The following is a 24,576-nucleotide window of genomic DNA, read 5'->3' on the forward strand; positions in this document are numbered from 1 at the left end:
TAAAATAAATTTTTTAATATACTTACCCGGTGATTATATAAGCTGCAGCTCTGCTGCTCGACAGAAAACTCTACGTAAAAAATCCGCCAGCGATCGCTATGCAGGTAGGGGGTGTACTTCAACAGCGCCATCTGTCGTGCAGGTACTCAGTACTCATTGTAAACAAAGAACTCAATTTTCTCCTCGGTCCACTGCGTCTCTATTGGGGAGGAAGGGAGGGTCCTTTAATATATAATCACCGGGTAAGTATATTCAAAAATTTATTTTATTATCAAAATAACATTTTTCAATATTTAACTTAGCCGGTGATTATATAAGCTGATTCACACCCAGGGGGGTGGGTAGAGACCAGCAATAAATGTTTACATTATTATGAGCTAAGGATTTTTTATTTCATTTTAGAAGTTATCAAAATAACAAACATAAAATAAATAAGTACCTGGTAAGGAAGTCGACTTGAACAATTACTCTGCCTTTTTAAGTACGTCTTCCTTACGGAGCCTCGCGATCCTCTTAGGATGCTGAGCGACCCCTAGGATCTGAAGTATGAAGGGTTGCAACCCATACCACAGGACCTCATCAAAACCTCTAATCTAGTCGCTTCTCAAGAAAAGAATTTGACCACCCGCCAAATCAACCAGGATGCGAAAGGCTTCTTAGCCTTCCGGACAACCCAAAAACAACAATAAAAACATTTCAAGAGAAAGATTAAAAAGGTTATGGAATTAGGGGAATGTAGTGGTTGAGCCCTCACCCACTACTGCACTCGCTGCTACGAATGGTCCCAGGGTGTAGCAGTTCTCGTAAAGAGACTGGACATCTTTAAGATAAAAAGACGCGAACACTGACTTGCTTCTCCAATAGGTTGCGTCCATTATACTTCGCAGAGATCTATTTTGTTTAAAGGCCACTGAAGTTGCGACAGCTCTAACTTCATGTGTCCTTACCTTCAGCAAAGCTTGGTCTTCCTCACTCAGATGGGAATGAGCTTCTCGTATTAACAGTCTGATAAAATAGGATAAAGCATTCTTTGACATAGGCAAAGATGGTTTCTTAACAGAACACCATAAAGCTTCTGACTGTCCTCGTAAAGGTTTAGTTCGTCTTAAATAGAACTCAAGAGCTCTCACAGGGCATAAGACTCTTTCTAGTTCATTTCCAACCATATTTGATAGGCTTGGAATATCGAACGATTTCGGCCAAGGACGAGAAGGTAGCTCGTTTTTGGCTAGAAAACCAAGTTGTAAAGAACATGTAGCCGTTTCAGATGAAAATCCGATGTTCCTGCTGAAGGCGTGAATCTCACTGACTCTTTTAGCTGTGGCTAAGCAAACCAGGAAATGAGTCTTTTAAAGTGAGATCTTTAAAGGAGGCTGATTGTAGCGGCTCGAACCTTTCTGACATGAGGAATCTTAGTACCACGTCTAAATTCCAACCAGGTGTAGCCAAACGACGCTCCTTCGTGGTCTCAAAAGACTTAAGGAGGTCCTGTAGATCTTTGTTGTTGGAAAGATCTAAGCCTCTGTGACGGAAGACTGATGCCAACATGCTTCTGTAACCCTTGATAGTGGGAGCTGAAAGAGATCTTTCTTTCCTCAGGTATAAAAGGAAGTCAGCTATTTGAGTTACAGAGGTACTGGTCGAGGATACTGATACTGACTTGCACCAGTTTCGGAAGACTTCCCACTTCGATTGGTAGACTCTAAGGGTGGATGTCCTCCTTGCTCTAGCAATCGCCCTGGCTGCCTCCTTCGAAAAGCCTCTAGCTCTCGAGAGTCTTTCGATAGTCTGAAGGCAGTCAGACGAAGAGCGTGGAGGCCTTGGTGTACCTTCTTTACGTGTGGCTGACGTAGAAGGTCCACCCTTAGAGGAAGAGTTCTGGGAACGTCCACTAGCCATCGAAGTACCTCGGCGAACCATTCTCTCGCGGGCCAGAGGGGAGCAACTAACGTCAACCTTGTCCCTTCGTGAGAGGCGAACTTCTGCAGTACCTTGTTGACAATCTTGAACGGGGGGAATGCATATAGGTCTAGATGTGACCAATCTAGGAGAAAGGCATCTATATGAACTGCTGCTGGGTCCGGGATTGGTGAGCAATATATTGGGAGCCTCTTGGTCATCGAGGTTGCGAAGAGATCTATGGTAGGCTGGCCCCATGTGGCCCACAGTCTCTTGCACACATCCTTGTGTAGGGTCCATTCTGTTGGAATGATTTGTCCCTTCCGACTGAGGCAATCTGCCATGACATTCAAGTTGCCTTGGATGAACCTCGTTACTAGAGAAATGTTTAGATCTTTTGACCAGGTGAGGAGGTCCCTTGCGATCTCGTACAACGTCATAGAGTGGGTCCCTCCTTGCTTGGAGATGTACGCCAAAGCCGTGGTGTTGTCCGAGTTCACCTCCACCACTTTGCCTTGAAGGAGAGACTTGAAGCTTTTCAAGGCCAGATGAACTGCCAGTAGCTCCTTGCAGTTGATATGCATTGTCCTTTGACTCGAGTTCCAAGTTCCCGAGCATTCCCGACCGTCTAATGTCGCGCCCCAGCCCGTGTCCGATGCGTCCGAGAAGAGAACGTGGTTGGGAGTCTGAACAGCCAGGGGCAGACCCTCTCTGAGGCTGATACTGTCCTTCCACCAAGTCAGGGAAGACTTCATCTTCTCGGAAATGGGGATCGAGACCGCTTCTAGCGTCTTGTCCTTTTTCCAGTAAACAGCTAGGTGATATTGAAGAGGACGGAGGTGTAGTCTTCCTAACGATACGAACTGTTCCAGGGATGATAGTGTCCCTATCAGACTCATCCACTGCCTGACTGAACATCGTTCCTTCTTCAGCATGTTCTGGATGCATAACTGGGCTTGACTTGTTCTGGGGGCCGACGGAAAAGCCCGAAAAGCTAGACTGTGAATCTCCATCCCTAAATACACAATAGTTTGGGATGGGACCACTTGAGACTTTTCCATATTGACCAGGAGACCCAATTCCTTGGTCAGATCTAGAGTCCACTTTAGATCCTTCAGACAGCGACGACTGGAAGAAGCTCTTAGAAGCCAGTCGTCCATATAGAGGGAGGCTCTGATGTCCGCTAAATGAAGGAATTTGGCTATATTCCTCATCAGCCTCGTAAAAACAAGAGGAGCTGTGCTTAGGCCAAAGCACAGGGCTTGAAACTGGTAGACAACCTTTTCGTAAACGAATCTCAGAAAAGGTTGGGAGTCTGGGTGGATGGGGACGTGAAAGTATGCGTCCCTTAGGTCTAAAGAGACCATCCAGTCTTCCCTTCTGACCGCTGCTAGAACGGACTTTGTGGTCTCCATGGCGAACGTCTGCTTTGTGACAAAGACATTCAGCGCACTGACGTCTAGCACCGGCCTCCACCCTCCTGTCTTCTTTGCCACTAAGAAGAGACGGTTGTAGAAGCCCGGGGTTTGATGGTCCAGGCTTTGACTACCGCTCCCTTTTCTAGTAAGAGAGACACCTCCTGTTTCAATGCTCGTCTCTTGTCTTCCTCTCTGTACCTGGGAGAGAGATCGATGGGAGACGTTGCTAGAGGGGGTTTTCGTACAAACGGGATCTTGTACCCCTCTCTGAGCAACTTCACAGATTGTGCATCTGCGCCTCTCTTCTCCCAGGTCTGCCAGAAGTTCTTGAGTCTGGCTCCCACTGCTGTCTGAAGAAGGTGGCAGTCAGACTCTGCCTTTAAAGGACTTGGTTCCTTTCTTCTTCCCACGTCTCCCTTCGGCACGAGCACCTCCTCTGCTGGAGGCTCTGCCACGAAAGGGCGGAATAAAACGGGACGCTGGAGTGTCCATCCTTGGTCTAGCTGACAAGGTAGGCAAAGGGGTGGCTTTGCGGGCAGAAGACGCAACCAGGTCATGGGTGTCCTTCTGTATCAACGAAGCAGCAATCTCCTTAATCAAGTCCTCTGGAAAAAGGCACTTAGAGAGAGGAGCAAACAGAAGTTCCGATCTTTGACAAGGTGTCACTCCAGCTGAAAGGAAAGAGCAAAGGTTCTCACGCTTCTTGAGGACTCCGGATACGAACGATGCAGCAAGCTCACTAGAACCGTCACGAATGGCTTTGTCCATGCAGGACATGATGAGCAAGGAAGATTCCTTCTCAGTCGGGGAGATCTTCCTGCTCAAAGCTCCCAGACACCAGTCTAAAAAGTTGAAGACCTCGAAGGCTCTAAATACTCCTTTCAACAGATGGTCTAGGTCCGAAGGTGACCAGCATATCTTAGAGCGTTTCATGGCTAGCCTGCGGGGAGAGTCTACAAGACTTGAGAAGTCGCCCTGGGCAGAGGCAGGAACTCCCAAGCCGAGAACTTCTCCCGTGGCATACCAGACGCTCGATCTGGAAGAGAGTTTAGCAGGGGGAAACGTAAAGGCTGTCTTCCCTAGACTCTTTTTGGACTGCATCCAATCTCCTATAACTCGTAAAGCTCTCTTGGACGAGCGTGCGAGGACGAGTCTAGTAAAGGCAGGCGAGGATGACTGCGTACCTAAAGCAAACTCTGACGGAGGAGAGCGCGGAGCCACAGACACAAACTGGTCCGGAAACATCTCTTTGAACAGAGCAAGAACTTTTCTAAAGTCCAAAGAGGGTTGCGTGAACTTGGGCTCGTCAAGGTCCGAATGTGGTTCATCAACGTGTGCCGCATCGTCATCATCAGAGAGTCCATCATCCGAGAATTGAGGAGGAAGCGGCAATGGAGTAGGTATCGGCTGGTCAGCTGAGTCCGGTCGCACGGGTGCACGCGTGACTGAGCCGGACGCAACGTCATGGAACTGTTGCCCAGTCTGTGAGCTGGCAACAACCATAGCAGCGCGGGGACGCACAGCGTCTACTCCAGACTGTCTGGTCTGATGTGGGCGAGCAGAGGCAACCACACTAGGTTGCGGAGGTTGACGCACCGCGTCAAAACAAAACAACTCTGACGGTTGTTGTACCTCGCGAACGTCAACGGAAGGTTCCGTGCGTCGCTGAACGTCAACATGCGGCTGGCAGGGTACACTGGAACGCATGGGAGGCGGGACTCTCTCAGCTGGAGTGCGCAAGAAGGTCGCCTCAGCGTCCACAGGACGCACAACCGTGGTTGGTTGTAGGCAAGAGGTTGGTGCAGCAGCAACCTTCTCCGCACGAAAGTCCTGCATTAGAGACGTTAATTGGTACTGTATGGTCTGCAGCAAAGACCACTTAGGGTCTGCAGTAGCAGGTGCGGCGACAGACGGTGTAACTGCCTGAGGCGGTACCGCTTTGCCTCTCTTAGGAGGTGAGCAGTCGTCGGAAGACTGCAGCGAGTCCGAACTGACCCAGTGGCTACAACTGGGCCGTTGGACTTGCGCGGAAGGGACCGACTTGCGCTTAAGAGGTCGTGAGACCTTGGTCCATGGTTTCTTACGAGAAACCTCTTCCGCAGACGAGGAATAAATGGGCTCTCTCGTCTTTGTGTGGGTGGGACGATCTTGGGTAGATACGCCCGAAACCACGGAGGGAACGTCTGTTCGCTGATTAAAGCCTCTCGAACCCATTGGTCGTACGACATTGCTTCTCCCCTGGACTTGGGAGCTTGCAAGAGGTCCCGGACTAGGAGGACGACAGGCACGAACAGACGAACCCTCAAGCGCAACACTATCCACAACACTATCACTCACTTTACCACTTCCCACTGCACTTTTACACTTCAGCTCCTTGACGTCCGCCATGAGCTGGTTACGGTCACTAGCCAGGGACTCAACTCTCTCACCCAGAGCTTGGATGGCACGCATCATGTCAGCCATCGAAGGTTCCTGAGTGCCAGAAGGGGGATCAGGAGCAACCACTACAGGGGAAGGAATAGGTTGTGGGGCATGAGGAGAGGAAAAATCAACGGAACGAGATGAACTTCTCCTGACTCTCTCTCTCTCTAGCCTACGTGTATATTTTTGGAATTCGATAAAATCGAATTCCGAAAGCCCAACGCATTCCTCACATCGATCTTCCAATTGACAGGTTTTATCCTGACAATTGGAACAAACGGTGTGAGGATCGATAGAGGCCTTCGGAAGACGCCTTGAACAGTCCCTAGCATTACACTTCCTGAATTTTGGGACTTGAGAAGGGTCAGCCATTTTGAATTGGTCAAAGGGGAATTCAAAAACTATCCAAAGTCATCAACAAATAATCCGATATCAAAAAAAGAATGCAAGGATTTATTGAAGAGAAAGCCTGCACAGTGAAAGCTCAAACTAGAAAAGTGTACTTCACCAAATAGTTGTGAAAACAAATCCAGTTAGCAACAGCGAATTAGTAGGTCTTGCCGGTAGCACGACAGAGAGAAAATTGAGTTCTTTGTTTACAATGAGTACTGAGTACCTGCACGACAGATGGCGCTGTTGAAGTACACCCCCTACCTGCATAGCGATCGCTGGCGGATTTTTTACGTAGAGTTTTCTGTCGAGCAGCAGAGCTGCAGCTTATATAATCACCGGCTAAGTTAAATATTGAAAAATACAATATTTACACAAATGACGGCCTAAACTGAACAGTGCGAGGCTCATGTATTGGCGATCGACTCCATTAGAACTACTGTACACCATCAAAACCCTTGCTAACTGGTGCACTAAAACTGCTTGGCAAAACTTGAGGAGTTAGCCTAGGGTTGAAAACAGGGCAGGTGTGCTAGAATCATTGCCTTTGCCTGAAGGCTCACTGGTCTTAGATTTAACAAATGAAGCAAAAGAGGTAAATATCTTATGTAGTTCATTATTGCCAAATTGTGAGAGCTTATCGTAGCTAGACAGGCATTATTATCCTGCTTGCCACTGAGATCAACTAGCCTCGTCTTATCTGAATTTTTTCTGAACTAAATGTTAGTTTTCTTTGATGTTGTAACTGTAAACATGGTCAGCTACCATATGATCATACCTCTTCATAAGAAGAACCATAAGTGATTACATTCTTCACAGTTTTCTAAATCACAGTATGCCAGTATGATACACAAAGAGTATAAGGAACATGATCTCACAAAAAATAACTCTCTTTAACAAGTTTCACAGGATTTTTTTGGTTGATGTGCCGAGTGGTTTTCAATGGCTTTCCTGTATGCTAGAATGGGAGGGCAACACAACATAAAAGTACCAAAGAATTATTGCCTCCCTACTCTACAACTAATGCTCCAACATGCAAAGCACAAACTCAGTCTGTATAAAAGAACAAACTCAGTCTGTATAAAGGAGACCTACAGGTTTAGGTTCTGTTGCTGAAAATCATCTAGTAATCGGTGACACGTCATCACCAAGAATCAACAATAATATTATTATCATTATTATCACTAGCTAAGCTATAACCCTAGTTGAAAAATTAGAATACTGTACCACAAAACCTAGGGCTCCAAAAGGGAAAGTGGCCGATTGAGTGAGAAAAGTCACTAAATCTACTATACATATGAGAAGTAATGAATAAAAAGTATAAAATATTCTAAGATCATTAACAATTTATCATTAGAATAGATCTGTCATATATAAACTATAAAAAGACATAATGTCAACCTGTTCAACATGAAAACATCTGTAGCAAGTTTGAACTCCTGGGGTTGCAACAATTCAACTGCCAGATTTGGAAAATCATTCAATAATCTGATTACAGCTGGAATAAAAATTCTAGAATGTTGTGTGGTGTTGAGCCTTATGATTGAGAAAGCAAAGCTATTGGAGTTAACTACATACCGAGTACTATGTACAAGATGGTACATTCTGGGAAGATCTGAATGCAAACGAAGTCAGAAATATGAAAAATCTTTTGCAACATTCACAAAGAACTAACTGAATAATGGTGCCAGAGATTAATATCCAGATCAGAAATAAGGAATTTAATAGACCATACATTTTTGTCCAATAAATTAAGATGAGAGCCAGCTACTGAAGATATGACGGGAGAATAATACTCAAAACTAAGTCGAACGAAAGAATTAAAACATTTCTTCAGGGTAGTAATCAATTAAAATCTGAAAATACTGAATAAACTGATTTGTTGTGCAATTGAAGAACAAACAGGCTGAATGTGTTTCTCAAAAGTAAATTTGCAATTGAGAATCATGCCTAAAATTATAAAGTTGTACAGTACAGTATATAATTAAAGACATTATCAATACAAAGATCTGGATGTTGAGAAGACATTGTTCTCGACCTAATTACAATCATATTTTGAGTTGTGTTAGGGTTCAGTTTCCTCCCCCATAATTATCACCGTGCACTGACACTAATTATTTCAATAAACCCCCCTGATGTTCATATTGCTTCTTTTCCAGAAGATCAGTTTAATCGGCCATTACCTATAAAACTTAAAAAATTCTAAAATTTTCTCATTTGTTGCTATGTCATACAAACCCTCATCCTTTAATTAGGGAGATTACTTTGGCACAAGCTGGAATCAGTTGTTGAAATAGATAACAAGCAGTTATCTGACTGAAAAGGATGTGGGGTGAGAAGTCCTGGCTCCCTTCCAGTCAGCTATCACTCATATTTGCTTTGACCGCTGTGGTGTACAGACATATTTACAGTGCTTGCCAAAACTGTACATTCTTTTTCTTACAGTGTTTGATTGATGATGATGGAATGAAAACAAGAACTTTGTGTTTGCCGGGGGAAGGTGGATGCTGCTACTGCTCTTAAGTGAAGCCGGCTGTAGTTCTACCCTCCCTCTGTTATTCATTCGGGGGACATGTCTGTTTACAGGCATCTCTTTACTTCGAGTGTTGATCATGGCCTAAGATGCAGTGGCAGGCGTATGCCTGGAAGGGAGGAAGCACACAAGGCATTCCTCAGAGTTGGACTGAACAACGGCCAATAAGAAACCACCAAAGCCTGCTGCCGCCGCTGTCTCCTTGAGAAGATGGGACTGCTGCTGCTGCCTTGCTCTTACCCCCCTGAATCAGTCTCTGGGAAGTAAGCCGTAGGGGTGAGAAGAGCGCAGATCGACATTGGTCTCCTTTTCAGGCTTTGTTGGTGCAAAGTAAGATGCAATGTTGCTCTACCAATAGGCTGAATAGTTAGGTTTTGTGGAATTCTCCACTGTGATGGAAATATACTGTCACCAATTGGGTCTCAACACATCACCTTATGAGACTAGGGATACGTCACGTATAACAGAGTTATACTGTTCCCCCTTGGAGGCTCAAGCTCTTCAGCTGTGACTGCGTAAACTGTTACCGACGTGTTGACCTAAGGAAAGCTTGGGTTTCCTTATGTCTTACAAGTAGGCCATCCATGACCCTTTTGGGGGAATTAGTATCCAAGTTTACCTCTTCCTGGGAACCACTGGGTGGCGCCAGTGGTGAAGGGCATGGTGGTTCCCAAGGTGTCACAGAATCTGGTGGCCGGTAAGTCTGGTTTGGTTACCAGTGTCCCAGCTGACAAGGTGCTTGGTCCGATGAGGTAAAAAAAAAAGAAATGTGCTCCCCTGCACCTAGTGTGACCCTGACCTGGTGCCAGTGTTTCCCATACTTTTCCTTGTGCCAGGGGGTCCAGGGTCTGTTTCTCCTCCCTCAGTGTCAGTGGCTATTCCTTCAGCCCCTCTCATTCGCGGTTGAGGAGGAGCCTTACGAGTGTGCCTTCCCCTATAATAGTGTGCCCCAATGTTGTATTTCCTGTTTGAGCAGCTTATTTGGTTTCTTCCCCTTGAGAAGTTCATTATCAGCAGTTCCTCACACCTTGACAGCTCTGCTTGCAGAGCCAGGAGGAGGAAGAAACGTGCAAATTTTTTCTTCCCCATTTTCCTCCTCCTCCTCCTCCTTGCCTTTCTCTGAATCTGATTCCAACTCTTCTTTTCAGTTGAAGATGAAAAGTTGAAGAAGGCCAGCTGCAGTTGCAGGGATAGGGCTCCCTTCAACAATACCTCTCTTTCAAGAGGAATGGATGGCAACCAATTGGTTCCTGGGGTCACAGCCCTTTGCCACAGGCCACCAGGGTCATGGTCCGGAGGGGGGGGGACAGTGCACGGGGCAAGGGCCAGGATCTTGCGTCTTGGTACCCTAGGGCCCTGGGACAGAGCCCATGCTGCAGCCCCCACGGGGACAGTACAGCTAACTTGTGTTCCAACCCTGTCAAGGTCCCCTGGGGCCAAGATCCAGGTAATGGGCCTTAGCTCGGATCCTGGCTACCCAGGCCGTCTCAGTGACCATAGCTCTGGCTTTCCAAGTAGTTGGCCAGGATAGATGTACTGTATACAGTTCTGTACAGTCTGTTCCAAGGTTGATGGAGGAGCTGCAGTGACCGCCATCTCCCTTCCATCCTAGACATGGGACATTTGCTTCTCCCACATTCGAAAGTTGTGCTCTCAATATAGGGGATGCTACCACCACCATTCGGGACTGTAATTAAATGCATGAGTGTGACTCGCTGAGTGCTGTCGGTTACTATGCTAGAAGGTATTCTCCTTTTCTTGTAGGCCTACTGGGCCTTTGTCTGATTCCATCCTAGGGACGAACTGGTTACACTCATGGGGGGAGTAGTCTCCAAAGCATACTGCCTCACACTTGCCTGTGGTGGCAGACGAGGATGCTCAAAGGTATGATGTCTTGGGAACTTCAGATTGGGTGGGCCAGATCCCGCAGAAGCTGACTACCCTGAGTCAGAGAGTTCCTCTGTGAAGGTCCTTGCACTCATTCGTGAGTGCAATGGCCTAGTGGAGAAGACCATGGCTCGGCTTCCGGGGAGGGCTTCAGTAGTTGATCAGCACTGCGGTGCCCCTCAAGGATCAATGCCCTCATTGGAGTTGCCATGGTGAGATCTTGCAGATTTGCCTGTGGACCGAGTGAACGATTGATGAAAGTCCTAGCCTAACTTAACTCCTTAAGTGGTAACCATTGTTCTCTAGTAGTCTTGGGTAGTGCCATAGCCTCTGTACCATGGCCTTCCACTGTCTTGGATTAGAGCTCTCTTGCTTGAGGGTACACTTGGGCATGCTGTTCGAACTTATATCACTGCCTCATATTTATTTTTTATTTTTTATAGTTTATATATGAAAGGTCTAATTTAATCTTGTTTCTGTTTTTTAAATATTCTAGGATGGGCAGCCTCACGAGAACCATAAGGTTACATGGTAGAAGATGAGGGTGCATATGTACATAAAAACCAGTCTTGACCAAAGGCTAAGAGTCAGAGTTAGACTAAGTCAAGACTGATGGAACACAAACATGCAAAAAGTAGCAAAAAGTTTCACCTATAATCATACCATAGTTACAAAAGAATATATAAAACACACTATTACAAGGCTATAAAAGAGTTCATATGCAATTCTGAGCGATTTAGAGACATGAGCCAGCAACTTTGGCCACGCGACGGTCGCAGACAAATAACGGATGCACAGCACAAAAACACAAGAGTGGAGACGCAAAATTCTCCAACACAAAAGGAAATGGTACTCAACTTAGTAGATGAGGAAGAGGCAAAAACATCCATGATCACAAAAACACTCCAAAAAAGCTAGGAAAACACGCAAAAACTCAGAAGAAAAATCGTAAAGATGGCGATGCAAGAAAGAATGGCGAACCAGCCAACATGTTTACAGTAACACACTGGGATCAGATTAGTAAGAGCTCTCTCGCCCACGTATCCAATTCTATCCCATATCCTTCGATTCAAGGTTATCTCTAATCGGGGAAGGATAGCCGGAGCTTGTTTTAAACACGTCCCTGTTTCATACAAGATATCTCGTGGAATATTCGCTCAAGGGGATAGAACCCTTTGATACTGCTTAGGTAAAATTCTCTAGTATATTACTCGCACAAATATCCCAAGTAGAAAGCTGCCTTTGAGGAACTTCCATCAGGACGAAATGGCTCGAGCCCAAAAATCGGATTTTGAGCGAAGCGAAAAATCTATTTTTGGGTGAGATGGCCATGTCGTCCCGATGGAAGTTCCTAAAGGGTAGCTTCCTTGGGTTTATATATACCCAAGGAAGCTACCCTTTAGGAACTTCCATCAGGACGACATGGCTTGAGCCCAAAAATAGATTTTTCCAGTCAAAATCTGCTTATTTATTCTTTACTTGTAGCATGGCTTGTAATAATAATAATAATAATAATAATAATAATAATAATAATAATAATATTGCACTTTTCAGTAAAAACTACTGTTAGTCTAGTGATACACAGTATCCACCAGAACAGAGTTCTCTTCGCAGGACTCAAATTCGGTATATACTTTTTCATTCAACAGTTCTTCAAATTTTTAATAGCAAAGAAAGACCTTCAAAGACAAGGAATAGATGAATCTTATATTAGAAGAGTTTATAGACATCTATATAGGAAGTACAGTAATCCTAAAACTACATAATGATAGAGAAAATTCTGATTGAGAAAGGAGTTAGACAGGGAGATTTCATCTCTTAATTTATTCACAGCATGCTTCGAAGTTTTTAAAAATTTAGATTGAGAAAATGGAGTTATTAACATTAATGGGTAATACCTTAACAACGTTAGATTTGTAGATGACATAGTTCTGTTTAGTGAATCATGGGAGGAATTATTAGCAAATGATAGAAGATTTGAACAGAGAAAGCAGAAATGTACGACTGAAAATTAATGAGTAAACAAAAGATAATGTTCAATAAAAATGCAAAAACAACAAACACGGGTTATGGACGAACCACTAGAGATTGTTAATATATATAGGTAGGCTACTTAGGAAAAACAGTAAGTGTTTCTCCAGAACATGAGACCGCAATTAAAAGAAGGAAAAGCAAGGGATGGAGAGTTTTTGGTAAACAAAACGGATTTTGAGCGAAGCGAAAAATCTATTTTTGGGTGAGATAGCCATGGCGTCCTGATGGAAGGTTCCTTTTTGGTAGCTTCCTTGGGTATAAGACTACTAAGATATTCCCAGAGAATTTAACCACAGGTTATCACAGAATTCTAACTTCTGGAGCGAGTATCTCAAAGGTTTCCCTTTAAGACATCGTAATTTCAACAGGGGACGCATGTCTAAACGCGCCACATAGCTATCTTCACCCCGAACAGAGTTAATGCTTCGGTGTGTAAGAGTAGAGAATAGCTGGGAGCCGTTCCACAGCTAATCTCACTCGTGGCTACTACTGATACTCGAGACGTAAACAAACGGACGCCATTGCTCTAATGACGTCACGCCCGTCTTCATCCTGAAGCCAGTTGCTGCCCATCACCATGATACAGTAGCACAGGGTGGGAACAAAACTGGACGAAGTAGTAGGGAGGGTCCATCAGGACGCCATGGCTATCTCACCCAAAAATAGATTTTTCGCTTCGCTCAAAATCCGTTTTTTGGGCTCAAGCCATGGCGTCCTGATGGAAGAGTACCAGAGAATCAATGTATCGTGGTAGATTTTCCCCCAGTATTAAGTGCCTAGGCATTGACAAAACAGCAAAGTAATCTTAGGTAAAGAACCATAGGAACGAAGTATCCTGCCCCCCTTGGCAGGAAGTTCCCATGGGCTATGCCGACGTCAAAGTGGTATTGAAGGGCTATTCATCCTGAGAGAAGAACTTGAAGAACTTAGAGATGAAGCGGAATGTTTGGTATTTGTATAGGAACATTCTGAAATTAGACCAGTGGTGGTTGGGCACTGTGTATAGAGTTCATCTCTTGGTTATCAGAAGTAAGTATTCGTGTAGAAACCTTACTTAGTCAGGGTGAATATAATTTAGGATTAAACATCTTAAATTCTTCATAACCATAAGAAAGGAGGAATAAATAAAACTATGACAGGTATGTATTTCATAGTAAGTAGGAGCTGAAAGAGACGCATAAGTAATAAAATAGAAATTTTATTTCACAATGCAGAAATTGAATAATTTACAGCAAAAGTAAAGTTCATTTACAGTAATAATAATGTACATAGAAATAAAGGCTTGCTCTTGAATCTGAAAAGGAATTTCAGGATATTAGTAGGTACTCGTTCTCGAGGAACGCAAGTCTTTAAATAACACATCATGCTCAAGGCATGCGGCACTTGTGTGACACTATGACATTTCACCTGGGATAAGAACAGTTATAAAAGCACTAAGTGTTTTTAGACATCACTATGAATCGCTCGAGGGTCAACATAGGCACCCGAAGAGTTAGAGTCCCAAGTAACTCACTGTTCTACGCAGAGTTAGGTGCAGGTTTCATAACACTACCTGCGGCTACCACAAAATGTTTGACTTCGTGCACTTGTTTCGCATAATGTTTAAAGAAAACTCGCGAGGACTTCCAGCCCGTGAAGTTTTTAAGGCTTTCAAAGTCCATGCTCTGAAAGAAATTCAGAGAAGATGCCACTTTTCTAGGATCATGACCAGCGGGTGTACTGTTCGGATCCGCTCTGCGAATGAAGTAGGTGATTTTCGCTCTTAATTGTTTCAGTGACAGGTCGCTGCCCGATGTTTCTCCTTTGAAGAGTTGGCCTCCACCAAAGTTCGAAGTTCTGCGAAGATAGACCTTGAGACTCTCTACTGGACATAGAGAGACATCCTCCTTCAGGGGGCATATTCTCCAAGGGCCCCATCTTTTGGTGGGTAATTCATTTTTAGCGAGAAACGTCGGATCAGGGGAGAGGGTCACTTCTCCTGAATCGGTAAACAGGATGTGTCCCTCTTCTCTTGATAATGCCACTATTTCGCTGACTCGAGCTCCCAAAGCGAGAGCAAATAAAAATATAACTTTCTGAGTCAGATCCTTGAGGGGGCATGAATCATTGTCCAAGTTGGAGGCGAAATGGAGTACCTTGTCTAGTGACCAGGAGATCGGTTTCGGAGGGGGGTGCTGGACGTAGGCGAGCACATGCTTTTGGTAGTTTGTTGAAGATGTCGTTGGACAGATCAATTTGGAAAGCATATAGAATTGGTCTAGCCAAGGCCGATTTGCAGGTGGAAATCGTATTGGCTGCTAATCCTTGTCCATGAAGGTGAATGAAGAAGGACATACAGAAATCAATTGTGATTTCTTTAGGATTTTTTGCCTTGACAAAGGAGACCCATTTCCTCCAGGATGATTCATATTGCCGTCTCGTGGATTCGGTCTTGTATTCCTCTAGGAAGTCTAGACTTTTCTTCGAGATCCCAAACCTCTTCTTTGCGGCAAGGGAGAGAAAATCATGAGATGAAGGTCCTTGATTTTCGATGATGAAGCGAAGACAGTCGACTTCTGTACTTGTTGAGAGAGAACTGGGCCCGGGAGAGGGATCAGCTTGGGCTGCAGCTCCAGGACCAGGGGGTACCAGTTGCTCCGGGGCCACTTGGGAGCCACTAGGGCCGCTGTCCCTTTGAAGGTTCTCAGTTTGGAGAGGACTTTCAACAGAAGGTTGGTGGGAGGGAACAGGTAGATCTTGGACCACCTGTTCCAGTCCAGTGACATGGCGTCCACTGCTTCTGCTTTGGGGTCCTCGTACGGGGCTACGTACAGAGGAAGTTGATTGTTGTCGCTCGTTGCAAAGAGATCTATCTGAAGTTCTGGGACTTGGTGAGAGATGAAGGAGAACGATCTTGCGTCTAGAGACCATTCCGACTCTATCGGGTTTGTCCGAGATAGAGCATCCGCTGTCACATTGCGGAATCCTTGTAGGTGAACTGCAGACAGGTGCCACTTCTTCTTCTCCGCCAGACGGAAGATTGGGAGAAGCACCTGATTTATCTGGGGCGATCTTGAGCCTTGGCGATTGAGACAACGAACTACCACCGAGTTGTCTAGGGTTAGACGGATGTGGATCGAGGGCGGCGGGGATAACTTCTTCAGAGTTAGAAGGACCGCCATGGCCTCCAAGATGTTTATGTGGAACGTCTTGAATAGTGGAGACCAGGTACCTTGAACCTGTTTCTGGTGGGAGTGACCTCCCCAACCTTCCAGTGAGGCATCCGTGTGGATGTTGAGTGATGGAGGAGGGTGTTGGAGAGGAATGGACCTTTTCAGGGCCTTTTCTTCCGACCACGGCTTTAGGAGGCGTCGTAGTCTGTTTGGAAGCCGTCTCTTGAGGTCTCTTCGAGCGATGGATGCCGAGCGTCTCCAGACTCCCGCGGCATCCTTTAGCTGTGCACGAAGCACTGGGTTTGTCACTGAGGCGAATTGTAGAGAGCCTAGAACTCGTTCCTGCTGTCGTCTTGAAATGCGTTTGGATTTCAGTAGTCGCTTGACAGACCCTGCTATTTCCTTCCTTTTCTTCTGGGGGATGGAAAGGCGGTGTGACTGAAGATTCCAGTGGATTCCCAACCACTGAAACTTCTGAGCTGGAGAGAGGCGAGATTTTTTCTCGTTGATCTTGAATCCCAGGTGTTCTAGGTACTGGGTAACTTCGTTGCAAGACTTTGCACACTCTTCGGGCGATGGAGCCCAGACTAGCCAGTCGTCGAGGTAGGCCATCACCTGGACGTTTCTTAGGCGGAGCTGTTGTACTATGGCATCCGCCAGTTTTGTGAAGATCCGAGGGGCCACATTGAGGCCGAAGGGCATGGCCCGGAAGGCGTAGCTTTTCCTTTGGAGTCGAAATCCTAGGTAGGAGGAAGCGTGATGGTTCATTGGAATGTGCCAGTAGGCATCCGCCAGGTCTATAGAGACCGTGTAGGAACCTTGAGGCAGAAGGGTCCTTATTTGTTGAAGCGTCAGCATCTTGAATTTGTTGTTCTCTATGAACTTGTTGAGGGGGGATAAGTCCAGAATGACTCTGAGTTTGTCTGAGTCCTTCTTGGGAACACAAAACAGTCTCCCTTGGAACCTGGTGGACTTTACCTTCCTTATCACCTTCTTGTTCAAGAGGTCTAGAACATATTCTTCCAGAAGGGGGGTTGATTGCTGGAAGAACTGCTGGAAGATTGGGGGTGGTTGCGTCCAACTCCAGCCTAGACCGTTCTTGATGATGCTGTGTGCCCAGGGATCGAAGGTCCAACGATCCTGGAATTGGCGGAGTCTTCCTCCCACCGGAAGCACTTCATTGCTTCTGGTGTCCCGAGGACTTGTTGCCTCGGCCGCTAGCTCCCTTTCCTCCTCTACCTCTGGAGGGACGGCGAGATGCGTCTTTGCTTGCACCCCTGAATGAGCCTCTACCTTTGGCATGAAAGGTAGTTGATGGTTGCTCAAAGGCAGGGGTGAAGACCGGTGACTGTGACAACACCGGTTGGGGGACCAATTGAAAGGTCTGTTGTGGTTGAGCAACCACTTGGGAGGTAGCGGGTCCCGGAAACTGACGTCTTTGCTGACGTTGCTGGGGTTTTGACTTTTGAGGTTTCCTCTTAGGCTGAGGTCCGTCGTCCTGAGAGGGTTTCCTTTTCCTGGACATGCCCCACTTGTGGAGAAGGCTCCTATTCTCCGTGGCGGCTCTGTCAGTTATTTCCTTCACAAGGTCAGAAGGAAACAGGTGCTTTCCCCAGATGTTGGAGGAAATCAGCCTCCGGGGTTCGTGTTTCACGGTGGCACCGGCAAACACGAATTCACGACAGGCTCTTCGAGCCTTTATGAAGTGGTACAAGTCCTTCATTACCGTCAGTAAGTGGGATTTGGAGAGTACCATGTAGTGATCTGGTACTCTAGTGTCACAGGCCATAACTTCCAGTTGGACTTGATGAGAAAGAGATGCCGCAAGCCTCTCCTTCGTGTCTTGTTCCCGGCGAAGGAGGTGATCGTTGAGCTTAGGGAGGTCTTCATTAAACTGACGTCCGGCGACGTCAGGATCGAGCCTTCCCACGACGAAAGTATGCTGAACATCTTTCCAGTGTCGAGCGTCAGGGGGGGTCACGATGGAGAAGGGTCTGCACTCCTCCAGTGCAGGGCAGGGTTTCCCTTCTTCCGCCGCTTTAAGGCATGCAGCTAAGGCCTTTTCCAAGAATGGAAGAACCGCAGTATCAGGTGCAACGTAAGTAGGGTGCTTCTTGCTCAATGCCGGAAGCTTAGAGCAGGTAAAGCCTCTACTCTTAAATGCGGAGGCTAGCATAGCCTGGGCCTTTGCGAGATCGAACACTATCTCTTCCTTAGGTTCGGTCTCTTCCTTCGAGGCAGGTTCGGAACGAAGCCGGACGTAACAGTCCGGGTAGGCCTCAAAGCTTGGGAAGAACTCCACATCTTCCAAAGGGACCGTGCCGATCTTATCACTGACAAAGATCCTGCCGGTCGCAATAACCATATGCTCTGCATACCTCCACGGGTTGGCATGAGAGCAAGCGGGGAGATCCTTGACCGAAATCTTCTTCGGCTCTCTGGATCCTATCATCGACCTGATGGACTCCTGGTTCTCCTTCAGCCTGTCGTCCATGACGGCTCTAATCAGCCGGATCAGTTCTTGAGTAGAAGAAGAAAGATCCGGAGTCGAGGAGGTAGACGGAATAGACATTTCCGTCGGTGTAGGAGTAGGAGGGGGGATGGACGAGGGAGCAGCTTCTAGCTCCGACTCGGTGTACTCCACCTTGTCTTCGTCCTCTTCGGCTCCTTGAGCCATAAGCGTCTTCTCCGTGTCTTCCGAGACGTCTGAAATCTGTTCGTCATCCTCGGAATCCAAACGACACTCGTGCATGGACTGAGCCATGACCACATCAGGTTCCACCGTAATTTGGACAGTGGGGATCACATCTTTGGGTACCACTGAGTCAGAGGAGGCCTTAGGGAACAATAGTGACCTCAGTTCTTCGGTGGCCAGGTACGGTCCGGTAGCATTTTTCTGGAAGCCACGCACCCACTTGCGCAGCTTTTCACGAGAAATGTCTCTAACCTCCGCTGAAGGAGGGTTATGGAAGGCCTCAACTAGGTAGGCCTGGCAGACCGTACAATCCAGTGGATTCCAAAACTTCAAATCCCCTTTCTTGTCTGCACAAGGGGCGTGAGTCCTGCAAGCCGTATGCCCGTAAAACTGCGGGCGTTTCACAGCGCAGAAGGCGAAATCACACTTCATCTGCTCCTCCTGTGGAAGAAAGAGAAAATGAGTATGGGGGAGTCATAAGAATGGCTCTTAAACTAAGTTAATATTAATCATTAATTTTAACTTAAAGAAGGTGTGATGCATAGAGAATGAAAATAGTAAAGGAGAACATGCTCCATGCATCTCGCCCGGCTGGTTACCATAAGCTTGGTCCCTGGATAATCCGAGTGACCGAGGGCACTGGATATAGTTTCCTAGAATTCCAAGTATTTTGGAATTCCATGGAAAAAACCAAGGACAAGATTGGGACCGAATTCATTCGGTTCCCAGTTAAGGGCCAGAAGGCCTCATTTAAAAGGTAACTGCTTCTGGCAACCAGCCGTGCTAAGATGCACATAGCATGCTGGAATTAGAAGAATGCAAAGAGACAGCATGATCACTAATAGAGCAGTACTAGGTACTGATCTTAATAGCAGAAGCAGCTTATCTGTTTGCGATATAGGGCTATCATAGTCTTATGATAGCTACAGTAAGGGGGTGCAAGTATTCTTGACGCCTCCGGGGCATCCGGCAAGCCGCCGGCATGCCGGAGCTCGCTCCAGCATAGATTCTGGCATTAGGACAGACAATGTTCAAAGTCAGTCAAATACCAGGATGGCGGCCGCCGGCACAACGGCGGCACGCCGGCAGGGAGCGGCGGCTCCGGCAGTCGGAGGATGCCAGGTTGGTGACTGGGATAAGGATGGTAAAGGCTGTATCGGGTTGCCGGCAGTATATGCCGGCACTCCGGCGGTCGACCGGCAAGCGGACGACTAGATAGGAGTAGGAGAGCCGCCGGTAGTAGCCGGCGGCAGCCGGCAGTCCCTCGGTACACGGGGGGCTGGCGGCAAGGTTAGGGAGGGTCACCAAGTAGGAGGCAGGTATTGCCGACAGTAGAGGCGGCAAGAGACCGGCACCCGGATAGGGAGAGAGACAGGGGGGATGGAGGAAGGGATGTAGGAAGTACCATCAGGATTCCAGACATCCCTCCCCCTCCCTGAGGGGGTGTACCCATGATAGAGGCAGGCTCTAACATCCATGAGCAGGGGTCACTAGGGACCGGGAGCAAGGTAGCCCAAGGGAGGGCTAGGGAACACCCAAGGGGGGGGGGGAGACTCCCATATGCAGAACTATACTGGTAACTAATCTTATAGGACACTATGAAGGTATATGTACCAGAGCGGACTGCACAAGGAAGCTCGGGTAGCCCTACTATTCCACCCTAAGGAGGAGTTGTAGGACAGGGGACAGATGGGTATAAACTAACCTAAGCATAGGCTAGGCTATACAAGAGATAGGTGGGGAGGGAGAAGAGAGAAGTCTTCCCAGGAAGGGTTTCTGTACCAGAGCGGCCACTAAGGAAAGGGAGGACACTCCCTAACCTAAGATCAGGCAGATCAGCTAAAACGGTGCAAGAGTACAGTTTCAGCATGGAACAGAGAAACCTTCCTAACCTAACCTAGAACAGGGCTAAGAGTCCTGAACTAGGAAAGGAAGAAGACATATCGCTATCGCAGGAAAGTCATAGACTATCCTAGCCAAAGAGGTAGGCTAGCCTAACCTCACTCTCGGACTCAGCCCTAAAGGGGGTTCATTCCTTTAGGGAGGACAGAGAGGCGATATATACTCTATTAGACAATTAATCCCTTTACTCAGAAAAGGAATCAAGGCTAAATAGAGGGAATGCCAAGGCAGGGGATGAAGGAAGCATATAGGGGTCCTAACATTAGGTTAGGCTAGAAGAGTCACTGACTAGCCTATCCCCTATATGGTCCCTGAAGGCGAAAACATTTGCATCACTGTCAAAAGTATTGTAAAATAATGCCACTATCTTCATAACTTAGTCTAGGATCACTAATAAATCATGCATGAACACTTGTATGTAGGCTCCTGGCCTGGGGGCTATAGTAGCCGACTGGTATGAGGTCAATCGATGACCGATAAAAAGCGTCTAAACACGATATAAAAGTTCCTAGCTATGAAGACTAAATAAACTAATGTATTCGATTAGTATATAATGCCGGAAACGTTGTTGTGGCTAACTAAATAAGACATGCATAACAACAACGACGCCATAAAATGGTGGGTCCGGTAGAGGCACAGCTCTGCCACAAAACAGCAATTATCTCGAAAAGTAATATTTACTTTACGGCCAGAGCTTAATTAAACAATACTGGAACCTTGTACTCAACTTTCCAGAAGAAGGCGAGGCTGAAGGTAACGACATAGCGAAGATGCAAAACGATAAAGTTAACACAGGGAAAATCCGTCTAAGTAGGGCAGCTACTAAACAAAGGATGGAGACGGGCGTGACGTCATTAGAGCAATGGCGTCCGTTTGTTTACGTCTCGAGTATCAGTAGTAGCCACGAGTGAGATTAGCTGTGGAACGGCTCCCAGCTATTCTCTACTCTTACACACCGAAGCATTAACTCTGTTCGGGGTGAAGATAGCTATGTGGCGCGTTTAGACATGCGTCCCCTGTTGAAATTACGATGTCTTAAAGGGAAACCTTTGAGATACTCGCTCCAGAAGTTAGAATTCTGTGATAACCTGTGGTTAAATTCTCTGGGAATATCTTAGTAGTCTTATACCCAAGGAAGCTACCAAAAAGGAACCTTCCATCAGGAAGCCATGGCTTGAGCCCAAAAAATGAGATAATGAAAAGTAAAATGCCACTTTCTCTAAAAAGAAAATTATTAAATCAGATGGTCCTACCAGTAGTATCTTATGCATCAGATACTTGGAGCATTATTAAAGTCTTAGAACATAAGCTAGTTACAACTCCAAGTGCTATGGAAAGAATAATGGCGGGAATAACACTAAGAAACAGAAAGAGTATCCTGGGTATAAGAACAAACTAAAGTAGAGAATATTCTAACAACATGTAAGAAAAAGAAATGGACATGGGACGGAAATGTAAAGAAAATTACAGATAATAGATGGACGTTAAGAATAACAGTGGGCCCCGAGAGATTGCAATTTGCAAAAGAAGTAGGCGAAGGAAGAGAAGACGATGGCATAGAAAGACCATAAACAGGCGCCAGTGGAAGGACATGTTTGAGGCCTTTGTCCTGCAGTGGACTATATATATCTAATGGTGAAATAGTCTATTCTATTACTTACTTCATGAAAAGAAGAATCATGCACATAAGATAATTCGAAAGCTCAATTTTGAAAAGAAATTATGGTTTGAAAGAGAAGCATATCATAAAGGAAATGTTTAATTAATTATAGATATAGAGACAGATGTAGGTAATTCACATTGAAAATAGAAATGAATCTCTAATATACAAAAATTTGCCGAACTAAAACTTTTTCCCAGCATTTTCAAAATAATTTGGAATGATCAAGGAACAGAATGAGGTAGAGAATGATCAGATGGATGTGAGAAATGATTCGATATTATATTCTGAATTATTAACTATATGATTATTTAGTTTAATCAGCCCAACCAGAACCATTAAGCCTAATTAACAAGCAAGGCAACACTGTCCACTCTTGAAATATATAACTAGACAAAGAGTTGCAGATCTTATTGATATGATTTTTTATTAATCAAATACAAAAAATTTTTTAGTAAATATTCTTCTGAAATGCCTGTTTCCTTAAAATTTGTTTTATGCTTTTTTATGTTAAGGCAGTGCATACAGCTTTAGAACAAATTACGTTAATTTGATTGTGGTGCTTCTTGTAACAAGTGGAAAATCAGAATGAAAAAAAGGGGAATCTCAAGACAATTATAAAGGACATCCTAAAATAGAGGTACAGAAACCCCAAGGGAACAAAAGTTTTTGGGGCAACATACGAAAATCATTAAAATCGTAATCTAGCAATTTTTCCTTGTTGTATAAAGTTAAATGAAATTTTCATTCCTACTGAGGAAACCATAGACTTCAGGGCAATGTCTCTTCATCGTCTCTTCTAGAACTGAATTTCCTCCAACACCCACTTTTTCTTTGCGAGTGAGGGAATTGTACAGATGCAGATTATAAGCCTGGGATGTTTTCAAGAACTTTTCCCAGTAGCCACGGCCAGACTTAAACATGAGGAATCTCTGAAAACCTTCCAACTCGAAGGAAAATGGATAAAATATTTTGCTAGGAAAGATTGTTATACCGCTACATATTTCACTCTGTTGTGAGTGAGATTTTTCATCGGGATGCACAGCACTCCAGGTATTCGAATGATTAAGGGTCTTCTTTGGTGATGTCCGTGTGACCGATACATTCCCTGGACACAGCTTGTCAAGGACAGACGTCACCAATTCCGGGCCAATAGTACAGCACTGGTAAGGGTCAAAAACTTTTGGAATAGCATTCACAATATTCTGTTGGAAAAGGGAGGAGAGAACTGGTTTCTAAAATGGTAGTGAGGTAGGTTTGAGTGTTGTTAACATTTATTAACACAAATGAGCAAAGGCTCAAAATTTGCTGTCATTCTTTAGGCAATATCTGTGAAGGAAAAGAAAACTACCCATAGTAGATATGTGACATAATGCTTGTTTTGGTTATAAAAAAGAATCTCGAGAATCTTAAAATATGAAGAATTTAAGGACATGATCATCGTAATTATACATTACAAGTAGGAAACCCTTCTGAGAAATAGAAATAATTCCGTAAAAACTTTATTAATTAATATTATGCATTAATTAATATTATGAAAAACAACAACAACAACAACTACAATACAAGGAGTCTCAATTTCAATGAGCTATTGATACGTACTTTATTTTTTCAAAATGAGCTTAAAAGTTAACTAAAACAGTAGGTTAATGGGAAATTATGAGAATTTATTAGGAAACAAACGCATGCGAATAGATTTTAATTTCATCCAGCGATAGAACCAAAGACCTTGCCAGAAAAATTATAATTAATTTTCCACGAATTAGTAAGAGAAACCACAACAGTAGCATTTGTTAATGGTATTTTAAGTATATGGATTCTCATAGCTGAGACAAACTGTCGAATGTTAATAGGGAAATCCCTTCCAAAAAAAAAAAACCGAGGGTGTAACGAAAAAAAAAAAGTTCATGCAAATCCTCAATTCCACATAGTCTTTCATTCTTGAAGCACATATAACATGCATCGATTTCGTCGGAAGCTCTTATAAGAGGACAACAGACCACTTCTTAGATTAGGGAATGCTATAAGAATCTGGGGGGTTAAAATACACCACAGAAAGGAAAAAATTTCTCAGGTTGAGGTTAAAGTAAAACACAAGCCAGTGTTTTACTTTCTACACAAACCAATGCATTAAGATAGAATTCATTTAGGTAAGGGCATGCAGACATTGCTCACCTGAGACAGCAAATGGTTTTTGGTCAAGGCAACCACAGCACCATTGATTTGTTGTTCATCAAGTCGTCCGATATAGTCGGAGATTTTTGGAAGAGTCCGTAGACTCAACGCGTCCATATCTAAGTAAATACCCCCGTATTTTTGGAGTAATACCCATCTTGCTGCATCGGAGATGAAAATGGATGCTCTTTCTGTTAAAGCAATGATAAAAATTGTGTACTTATGGGAAGGAATTTCTGACTGCCTACCCAATCTGTGAAAAGAGCTAAAAATTCTTACAGATTTTTCAATTGAGACGGTCATATGAAAATACCCAACTTAAATCAATAGCTTTGAAGAACTACGTTTTCAGAATAGTTGAACATTTTCTTACACTAAATATCCCTTTCATGCTATCCGCTCTAAAACCA

At 45.0% G+C, this 24,576-nt stretch overlaps 1 protein-coding gene across 2 annotated transcripts in view; it reads right to left on the reverse strand.

Annotated features, from left to right (window-relative positions):
• Positions 1 to 24,576, reverse strand: part of frc (fringe connection) — a 292,532-nt gene that overhangs the window by 205,055 nt on the left and 62,901 nt on the right. Inside the window, exons 4-5 of one of the 2 annotated variants that reach the window (XM_068366667.1) lie at positions 24,167 to 24,357; positions 22,475 to 23,196 (exon numbers count right to left, since the gene is read on the reverse strand). The exons of the other annotated variant lie outside the window; for it this stretch is intronic. Of the exons in view, the coding sequence (XP_068222768.1) occupies positions 22,723 to 23,196; positions 24,167 to 24,357 (665 nt within the window). The 3' untranslated portion in view covers positions 22,475 to 22,722. Of the gene's footprint in view, positions 1 to 22,474; positions 23,197 to 24,166; positions 24,358 to 24,576 lie in introns of those variants that run through there. 2 annotated transcript variants of the gene reach the window in all.

The sequence above is a fragment of the Palaemon carinicauda genome, chromosome 44 (assembly GCF_036898095.1).
Source record: "Palaemon carinicauda isolate YSFRI2023 chromosome 44, ASM3689809v2, whole genome shotgun sequence".
NCBI lineage: Eukaryota > Metazoa > Arthropoda > Malacostraca > Decapoda > Palaemonidae > Palaemon > Palaemon carinicauda.